Source organism: Anticarsia gemmatalis, chromosome 2, assembly GCF_050436995.1.
Source record: "Anticarsia gemmatalis isolate Benzon Research Colony breed Stoneville strain chromosome 2, ilAntGemm2 primary, whole genome shotgun sequence".
Classification (NCBI taxonomy): domain Eukaryota; kingdom Metazoa; phylum Arthropoda; class Insecta; order Lepidoptera; family Erebidae; genus Anticarsia; species Anticarsia gemmatalis.
The window spans coordinates 5,535,837-5,546,453 of record NC_134746.1 but is presented as its reverse complement, the minus strand read 5'-3'; the positions used below and the strand labels follow the sequence as shown (position 1 = coordinate 5,546,453).

Genomic DNA, 10,617 nt, shown 5'->3' with positions numbered 1-10,617 from the left:
TTAGGCTTCAATTCTTCCTACGCAGAATCGCGTGCGTCGGACGAGCGCATCATAGCAGCGTATTACATAGAAAAATGTACCGCGCGCGTCACCATCGCTGTGCAATGTCCCATAGAACATTATGTATATTCGTTTGTTGGGCCGACGTACGCCATCGTTATTGGCGTAGGAAGAAAACAAGCCTTAAGTCATTTACCCGTGAAAACTACCCATACAACTTTATATTTTAATTACTCGGTCTCGCGGAAGTTATTATTTTAATAGTGACTATTTATTATGAGTTTCTAGAATATGCGTTTAAATACAGCGTTTATAATGTTTATTAGCTGTTCGCGCATTTTCCTCTGCTAAAGTGGTGATTACTAAAAAAATTTTACAAATAAGGCAAGGACTGACTTAATTCTTTTCTCAATTTCACTTCTTATTTCGAAGATTTTCAGAAATAAAAATTCAATTTCACTTAAAATGTAGTAAAGTTAACCATTGAATGGTTTTACTGGACTAGTGGCAAACATATACTATATGTATAGATGAAAGGATTTCAATGCAAATGTAAAATCTATATATATAAAAGAAAGTCGTGTTAGTTACACCACTTATAACTCAAGAACGGCAGAATAGATTTCGCTGAAAATTGGTAGGGAGGTAGCTTAGAGCCAGGAGATGGACATAGGATACTTTTTATCCCGCTCGATCGTGTTTGAACATGCTAGAAGAACAGAATATGGAAAAATAACAACACCAATTAGTCATGATCTCCTGGTAGCTGTGGATCTATTTTCCGATCAGAAGTGGGCCTAAAAAAATAAAAAACGGCTCTTTAAACTCTAAAAACCTCTACTAACCTTTTCACAGTTACCAGGAGATCATGACCACTTGCTTGCTAAACAACTTTAATTTTTATAGATTTAGCTTCAAAACCGACGTAGTTTCATAGAAACATTTTCACCCCCGTTAAGGCAGAATTTCCAAAAATATTTATTGCGTCATTCTTAATTTCTAACTATATAGCCACGTATTAATTTTAATCGAATTAGCTCCAAAACTGACGGAGTTTCATACAAACTTACCCCCTCTTTCTACCCCCCTAATGAGCGAATTTCAAAAAAAATCCTATATGTTAGCGAAGACTAATAGCTATATAACAAAAAAAGTTTCATCTAAATCCGTCCAGTTGCTTTTGCGTGAAAAGCAAACAACAAACAGACACACAAAACAAAATTAAATCATATTTTTGGCTTCTATTGGTTGTATGAAGATCCCCCATTTTAGTTTTTCTTTAATATCTATAGATTTAAGCAGCAGTAAAAAATGTTTCAAAAACGGGGAAAATTATCTCTTATGTGACGCAAGCGAAGTTGCGCGGGTCAGCTAGTATTATATAAATAATATTTCAATATGATTTTCATTTCTAGCAGGATTAGCGAAATGGACGCGCTGTTGTTTGCACTGTCATTCGAGGTGGTTTTACTGCAAATGAGGATTTTAGGTGAGTACCGACTATTACTATTTCTTTATGTTTATTCAAAATGGCCGCGGGATACTTCTTAAATCTGGATTTATGGTACCTGCTTCGTTTGTCGATATGGTGTTTTATGTTCTGTCATTCATCAGTATTATGGTATAGGTACTTATAATAATAAATATAAAATACTGTTTTTTTTTTGTTATGACTCTAGTTTGTAAACCACGAAAATACGAAAATAATATTTTTTATAATGATAAACAAGTTGATTTTCTTATTTAGTACCTAATTAAAAATATGGTTTTAATTTCATTACTTTCTTGAATAAGTAGATTACGAAACGAATACATAAAGTACCTGCTTACTTTATATTTATGAACTAAAGATTTAAAAATAAAAAAACGTAATTAATGTGATTATTTCGCATTTTACCCTTACAATGCGTTTTTAATTAAGTGCGTTGAACGATACATTGTAGGAGTGCATTCACTTTACATAATACACATATATTTTGTAGTTTTTACCCTTATCTACCTTACTTGATTAAGAAAACTAATGATGTTATTAAATTAACATAACTAAATACAATAATAACTGGTATAAATTATATGAATATTCATTTTATAAGGAACTCCGAGAGTTGATACAAGTGGAGCTATTAATTGTTAGGTTTCAAATTAATTGGTATTTATGGAATATTTTCCGATTGCTTAGAGATATCATGATTATTCCTATTTCATTAAACTACAAATGTTTTATTTTATGACATTTTAGCTTTATGTAAACGATTTAATTAGGTAAGTTACCATTTTTTTATGTTAAAAATATTGGATTAGTAAATAATTAAATAAATTACATTCAAATACAAGTTCCCAAAATGTCTATTCGCTCATATTACAAAAATTATACATCAGAAATCTCAACATCTACGTTTCCAAGTTATAGCAGATTTTTTAGAAACTTTAATTTTCCACCAACATATCATACAGCGCCATCTGTTGTTGTAAAACATAAACTCATTTTCAGCGGGAAGCAGCGAGCTTCGGCTTCAGGGCTGGCAGCCTACGAACAAAGTTGAAAAACTTCAGCAAACCAAACTTGTGCAGGATCGGTGAGTTGTTTGTGAGGAGAGAGAGATGGCGTTAGAGCATAATTTGGAAAAAAGTACTTGCAGGCATTTTTATCATTGCAATATTGCTATTAACGACGGTTTACATTAGAGAATGCTTTATTCCTGTGAGGTCTTTGAGGTTAGGCAAACCGAAACAAAAGAACACCACTTGTTCAGATCCCTGCAAATCGTCTTTTGTTACAGCCACATGCTAAGTTCTATGTTTAAACAAGAAAGTATAGTAATCTGTTGTTCACTTTATAAAGGCAATAGCGACAGATAAAAAAGATAGAGCGCTAGGTAAAATCCAAATTATGTCTAAATGTCAAAATTTTCTACGCTTTCAGAATCACAGCTCAAAGCTATTAAATATTTTTTTTTGTAAATTTTCAGAGACAAAGTGGTGGATGTAATTAGGAAGACGCTGATCGAAGTAGTGGACAGTGGCGAGTGGCCAACTATCAAGAAAACTATCGAAGAGCTGAAACAAAAGGACTGTGATGTCACCGCACTGAAGCTTACTAATGAACAACTTAGATCGTAAGTTCTTTATAAACCTGCACCTACTCACGCTTACGCTGACTACAAAGGTTTTTTAAAGGGCGATTTTGTCGCCGTAAGATAACTCACATTGAAAACCAAAAATGCTTTCTAAATATCTCTTTACTTCGTGATGTTTTCATCATTTTTTATTCTAACAACTTAGTAGAGAGCCTCGTGAGTGGCGCTGATATACAAAATTCAGAATTTAGGACTTCATTGACCCGCAGCCTTGTGAAGATGACTGCCGCCAGTTTGGTACTGATACTTTATCTTGGAAATACATGAAATTATTTACATAATAATCTAGATAAATCGTCCATACTAAGACTCTCTACTAACATGTTGGACTATATTTTACTTGTTTCCTAACGGCTTACCACGAAATACAAGAAATAATATCAGTAAAATTTGGTTATCCATTTGTAGGTCCAAAGCCGCGATACTACTAGATTTGGGCGTGAAGAGAGATTTGTGGGCAGCGGAACTGCGAGACGCGGACCGAAAAGTAGCTGTTCTTCGCGACAAAATGAGTGTACGTACATAGAATTATGAGAAGCCCATAGCCAGTTGCGCTCACCGGTCGGTAAACGATCTGTGGGTTAAGCAAACATTGGCGCAGTCATTCCATAGATGGGTGACCGCATAGTGGTATCTGAACTGGACGTCTCCGTGCTTCGGAGGGCATGTTAAAAGTCGGTCCCGGTGGTTGTCTACTAAGATAATAGTCGTAAAGCCACGTCAAAGGCCTCTTGGGCGGCTTGAACAACTTTGACACTAGGTTGACCACTAACCATACGACAAACAATAAAACATATATATGCAAAATACATTCTATTATAATGTAAAAAGCATTAAAGTAACAGTATTTAAAGAGAATAACGCAATAAAATGCGACGAGAGAGCTAGAGGTATCCGTCCCCTAGCGTTAGCGTTCCCTTCCGGGAAGTGAGGCCTTCCGGCTAGTAGTTATGCCACATAGAATACTTAGTACCTAGGTATAGTGAACCTAAAATTTACCTTGCAGAATAATTTAAATTCATTTGTGTTTTAATCGACGAAAAATTGGAGATTTTCAATTAAGAGATACTAGTGCTAAAAACTTTAGACAAATAAGCATGTATCAAGTATTAGGTACTCATATGTAATTCTGCGTAAAGAATGATAAATATTTTTATCAAAATACTAAAGATCTGATAAAATAGTTGTCCTCAGAAGTGAATATTAACAGATTTCTAATAGAAACCTGATAACAATCACCATTCGATTGTTCTTCTACCACGAAAGCCTAGGTTAAAAGGATTCCGTTGAATTCTAGGCATTATAAACATGTATATACAAACATGCTGATGGAGCTAGTTCCGCGTAAATGCTGCTGCTGTAACCTAACAATTATATTAGAGCATCGATGCGTTACTCTCTTGCAAAAACTGCTCGAGATTGTAAGAAAAGGTTACGAGTCTGTTTCCCAAAACTCTTACCTATTGTGAGAAAATGTACCGATGCTTTACGCTGACTATTCAATAGTGTTGAGTGCTTAGAAATATAAAGTTAATATGCTTGTTTTTTTTTTGGAAAATTAACGTGACCTTTTAACTTGTGTCGCTATTATAACATGTTTTACTCTAAAAGCCTTATTGTAGTATTTACAATTGTATCTAAAATCCTTAAACCTTATTGTTTTCCTCTCCGAGTCGAAGGCTTATTTAGACGTTCCAAGTCGGTAGTTCTATGATTGGGATTGGAACCCAAAGCCTTTCGGTCGGAAAGTTTAATTCCTTAACCAAACAACCCTACTACGACCGCCGCCACGCCGCTTCGAAATTGTAATAAAACTAACTCAGTTTACAGCAGTTTTGCAACGTTTTCTAGAGTTTTCAGAATCAACTGCAATTGTATTCCATTCAACATCATTTTCATATAAAACTATAGTTTAGTCATACATACTTTACAGATAAGGGAAATATATAGATACAATAAGTACATATCTGTCCTCGTATTCTAGGAGCTTGATGACTAATGAGTACCGCCTAATCATGTGTAAAATCAATCAATATCTATCACACGTCGACAAGTTCGCCGGCGCCATGCCGCGATTATTCACACTTTATGTGATGCGATGCCGATACTTGTATCAATATTGATGAGTTCATAAGAAATAAGTCCACGATAGGTGCTCCATATTATCAAGCCGTTTGTCCAGAGTAATAATGTTAGACATATTACATGTTTTCGAATAAGTCTTTTAAGCCACGAACGACGATATTCCTTCGTCACAAATATTGCTCTATCTGACGCCACCTGAATCATCTGCAACGAATGTCTTTAAAAAATTGTCTTTAGAAAAAGAGGTGGACACAGGCCAATGATGAGGATGATTATTTCCTTTAACGGTGAAGGAAAACATTGTGATGAAAATTTACCTGATAGTTTTAGTTATTATTTAAAAATCAGTTCTTGAAAGGCAAATACCTACAAGTCAAAAATTCACAGCTGGCTAACGTGGTTGCATGAAAACCTACGCTTTAGAGACCCTCCTTAATTTTTGGGAGAAGACACTTGCTCAGCTGCTTGTTATAACCTTCCAGAAATGTCTTATAACAATTATTGCCATCACTACAGATATAATGATACTAATAGTTTCTTATAACAATATTAGCTATCTACCTACTGTTTGATATTCGCGTGTAAAATGTATAAATTTCCGGTAGATAATAGTGATAATACAGCCAAATTACCTTAATCAGGGATTAATAAGACATTATTATTATCTTAAATGAGAATTTATACACAAAATACAAAAACAATTAAAGGAATCTTGAAAAAATATACCTATGTGCAATTAGAAGTAAATTATTGATTTCGTTAGGTTAAGAACTTAGCTATACCTATTGTCACCATAATAAACAAAATGTCATGGGTACTCTCCTTTCTTCTTCTTCTTATCGTATGGTTAGTGGTCCACCTAGTGTCAAAGTTGTTCAAGCCGCCCGAAGACCTTTGACGTGGCTTAACGACTGTTATTTTAATTGACAACAACTGAGACCAACTTTTACGTGCCCTCCGAAGCACGGAGCCGCCCAGTTCAAATACCACTATGTGGTCACCCATCTATGGAATGACCGCGCCAAGGTTTGCTTAACCTACATATCTTTTACAGACTGGTGAGCCCAACTGGCTATGGATGCATATACTCTCTCTTCATACTTATTGTTACCTGAAATTCTGTCCCAATTACTTTCCCTCTAAGATTTTTTGAGTTTGTAGATACATTTTACCTTAATTTCTACCATACTGTTACAGGACGATCTTCTAAACGCGAACACTCGTTTGTGCTACGCAGAAAAGTGGTTGTACGCACGTTTTGAATCCCTGGAGCTTCAACACGACAAGCCAAGGGCTCCCAGACCTCGCACTGATCATGAGGACCGAGTACACAGTGAACTGTTACATGCCTACGAACTTCAGATCAAAGTAATCATCAACTTATACACTTTCCTTTTGCATGATTATTTTCGACACGACACGACACGATTCGACACAGGTTACACTGGCCGTGGTCGCGGCAATCGCAACTTGACGGCTAGAGTAACCTGTGCCGAAACGTCGGGCAATCGGAACTAAAATGGATACACATAGTCACATATACACAAAGCCCCGCCTTTCTCCTTTAATAAAAAAAGGAATATTAACGTTAATTCCCGTATATCATAAGATAATATACTGATCAAAGTACAACACACAATGTACATATTATGTACGTAAGTATCTTCAAGCAAGAAAATGTTCTGTTTTTCCTCCATCACGTTTTTACTATCTAGGAGACACGCTTGAGAGATCGTGGCATAGATTTACTAAATGATGTGCTTTCGATACATATTACAATGCAACGAGGCAAGAAAGAATTTAACGCGTAGGTAGGTATTAACCTGCAGATTATCTTTCTGCGAATCAACGCCTACGCCGGTGAGCAACATGGACACCTTTTCAAACATTTTTAGAATATTCCCAGAACTATGTTATTACTATAGTAAGAATATCTAAATATAGGAACGCGAAGATTCTTTGGAGTATTGGAGGAAGAGATATGACAAAGATACCGCTGACATAAGTGTCAGAGTTCGAGAGAAATCTGAAGAACTGCGTGTTGCTCGGGCTAAGCGTGAAGAACTGCAAAACTTGGTGAGCTCAAAATGCTTGTTACATTTCTATATCCTTCGATAAAGGTGTTTTCGTTTTCTCTGCTACCAAACCACACAATTGTTCTAATATGCTCGACATGCTCATGCCGAATCACCAATATATTTTATTCATCTTCTTCTCTTTTTTAACTTGAAAAGTAGTTACACAGTTAACAGTAGTTCATTCATCAAGAAAGCATGAGTACTTAACATTAGTTACTATGTTAAGCTTAAAAAAGTCTCTTTTTAACAAAGTTTCTCTACAGTCGGCAGTCTGCGGTTTTCTACGGCTTGCAGTCTACTCCCCGCATAAAAGAAAACGCATTTAGCCTCTTAGGTCATAGTTTCCTGTCCGCCATTATGGGCATTCAATCGTTTTCCTTACATAAGTAATACGCTGACACGAACCAGTTATCTTGATTTCTTAGAACTTAAAACTGGGTTCATAACAAGTCATACATATATGGCTTCAATAGTAGATAGTTGTATGTACCTAACTACTTACAGAGTCAAACATATTTAACATTAAATTATCAGTATCTCACTCATTAATATAAAAATAGTTCTGCAATATTATTCGCTCGAGTTCATACAGGGAGGTACTTTTTGCAATTGAATTCTACGTAAAATGTCAGGAAAATGATTAGTTATACATTGGAATCATTTATTATCGGAACAAAAAACTGGCTCTACATCCGCAGAACTGATCGTCGATTTACATATTTCCTGAGGAAAGTAGATTTCTTTATAAATTAAAACAATGCCCGTCAATCGGATTGAAACGTTTAGCAATAACCACTTTTTATAGAACTACATAAATTAATTATCATAAACATTTACATGTACCTATAGAAACACTTTGCACTTTAAATAAAATGTATCAAGATAGGTATATATCATGTACCTCCGTTCTCTCGATACAGATTTCGATGAATCCATTAATGCAATTAGATCCGACTTTGGTACCACCTAGAAATGCCCGGGGCCAGATTAAAGACAGAGCCTTGTTACGAGAACCACCCCACATAACCGCCCTTCATTTCTGGAAAGGGTTCCAGTGTCGTTTATATGACATTATTATGTTTTGAATTTGGGTACCCGACAAATTCGTCAAGACAGAACAATCATTATTTGTAATTATTTATCTCCCTCAGGTCTCTAGCTTTTATTATTAGGGCTCCTAGTGCAGTCGCACTCCTCTGTTAGAACTAAAATACAAACAATAATAAACAATTATACATTTGTGTGGGCCAACTACTTATATTGATACAATTTATTCATAATTTTGCTATCTTGTTATCTATCGCATAATTTATCTTCATGTGATATAAATTTTACTTGTTAACATGTTGCCAACACATAACAAGGTATAACAAGAAAAAAAGTAACTGCTGTAATAACATTTTGTTGTTGTTTCAGTACAATCTTCATGAAGGTGAAATGCGTGGTTGGCTGACGTTCAAACGTGAACGCGCAGCCCGCCTAGCTCGTGAGGAGCACTTGCGACAATCCGCCATTCGTATTCAAGCGTGGTGGCGAGGCGTCATGGTGCGGAAAGCACTTGGACAATTCAAATATTTACGTCATAGCAAAAAGCAGCCCGCTAAGGGTAAAAAGAAATAAATTAATTAAATAAACCTTATTTTATAACGTTAACATTATAGTAAAACATGTTTTTGAAAATAAAAAAATGATAAAATCCAAATATAATGTTCTTTTATTATTATACCAAGCTAGTTCCTAGCTTCTAGCTAACTAAGTATTTTACTCATTTTTTTCTATATTCCTTATTAACATTTGCTTTGTGAGAGACTTTATTTTCCCCACAATAAAATAATAGCAGCACACTATTTTCCTAACGATCTATTTTAAGCTACGTACCCAGCAATAATATTGTATGTGGCAACATCGATACATACGTCAGATCAAAAAAGCGTACAATTATTGCAAAACCCCGAGTCTCGTTTTCAAAGTTATTGGATGCGGGAAATAAATATTTTTTATTGTTTTTGCTTCTAGAGAGTTTATATTTACAAAATAGAATGTTTAAGGATCCTTCTCTTGATTACTTTTATTTAAAAGTATTAAAACAGTTCTGACATCGAACACTAGTTATAAGTGGATAACGAAACGTAATTATATTCTGACAGCTGTCAAATAACATGGTAAAGGTGCTGTCAGTTGTCACCGGTGTCAGATTGTCAGTCGCATGCGTTTAGCCGTTGAGGTCGGTGATATTTGTGATTTTTATTTAGGGAAAATTAAGTTACCGATGTAGGTTTCCTAATAAAATGAATAAATTTATAGTTTAAATAACGAAACTGTTAAACGAGTGTGGTGAAACGAATCGAACTGTGTTAAATACTGTCCATATTGAGTTTGCGGTATTTTCAATTCTTGGAAAGTTGGACTGTCATCGAGCAGATTCGGTGAGTAATGCTTTATTTTTTATTTGTAAAAGCTTTAGATTACAAACCTTGTGTGAAAAATAAATGGTACATTACGGCGTAATGACAAATAAGTATTTTATTGCTTATTTGCTTTTGGCGATAAAAACATGGTGTTCGTGCGCGGCGATAGTGATTTCGTATTTTTCGCTTAGAATCTGCAATAATACACTTTCACTTGCTATTATTTGGTACGAATCATGACGATTATGTTACGGTATCTTTGATCCAAACTGCAGCTAATGTTAGACTAAAAGTAAATCTTTCAGAGGGTCTTACTGATGATTGAAGCGTTTTTTTTTCTTAAGTACCCTTGAATTTACCTGTAATTAAATAATAGAGATTCTATCATACTTGTCATTTTAATAGGCTATTCTTACTACTAAGCAGGCAATCAATGAGGGATCTTTAACAAGATTTTTAAATATGTGGTATTAAATTTGTATGATGAAATAAGCAGAAATAAATATTGCAACACCTAAACTAAACCAATCAATTAATAAACTTAACACAACATAAAACAAAGGCTTATGTTGTTTTTGTACAGAAAAGGATTTTTTAAAGAAAATAATTCATTATAAAATAAGTCATTTGTAGAAATAACATACTTATTCAATCATTCATAATACCAAGGCACAATACCTACACACCTTTTCATTGAATGAATAATAACATTCTTTAGTTCTTAATAAGACACTTAAGAAGAAAACTGATGAGAGTCATTGCACACATTGTATTGAGCTCTCCATCCATATGTTTCATACTACAATACTGTAATAAAAGTTTGTAAACATTACAATGATTAAGACTTATTAGTAGATTGAGTAACAGAATATGTTTTGACTACCATGCTTCATTGCTCTGTAGTGCACT

General features: G+C 34.6%; 2 protein-coding genes across 3 annotated transcripts in view; both read left to right on the top strand.

Annotated features, from left to right (window-relative positions):
* The first annotated feature begins 1,420 nt into the window (after nucleotides 1-1,420).
* Nucleotides 1,421-8,920, top strand: LOC142978214 (dynein regulatory complex protein 9-like). The gene is made up of 7 exons (XM_076122558.1): nucleotides 1,421-1,489; nucleotides 2,492-2,576; nucleotides 2,970-3,116; nucleotides 3,546-3,651; nucleotides 6,420-6,590; nucleotides 7,167-7,298; nucleotides 8,717-8,920. Exons 1-7 carry the CDS (start codon nucleotides 1,429-1,431, stop codon nucleotides 8,918-8,920), a joined length of 906 nt encoding a protein of 301 aa, XP_075978673.1. The 5' UTR covers nucleotides 1,421-1,428.
* A 570-nt stretch (nucleotides 8,921-9,490) lies between these two features.
* The window catches only part of LOC142980740 (uncharacterized), a 37,814-nt gene continuing 36,687 nt past the window's right edge, over nucleotides 9,491-10,617 (top strand). For both annotated transcript variants that reach the window (XM_076126312.1, XM_076126323.1), the window contains exon 1: nucleotides 9,491-9,726. The gene's annotated coding sequence lies outside the window, so the exon portion shown is untranslated. The remainder of the gene's footprint in view (nucleotides 9,727-10,617) is intronic.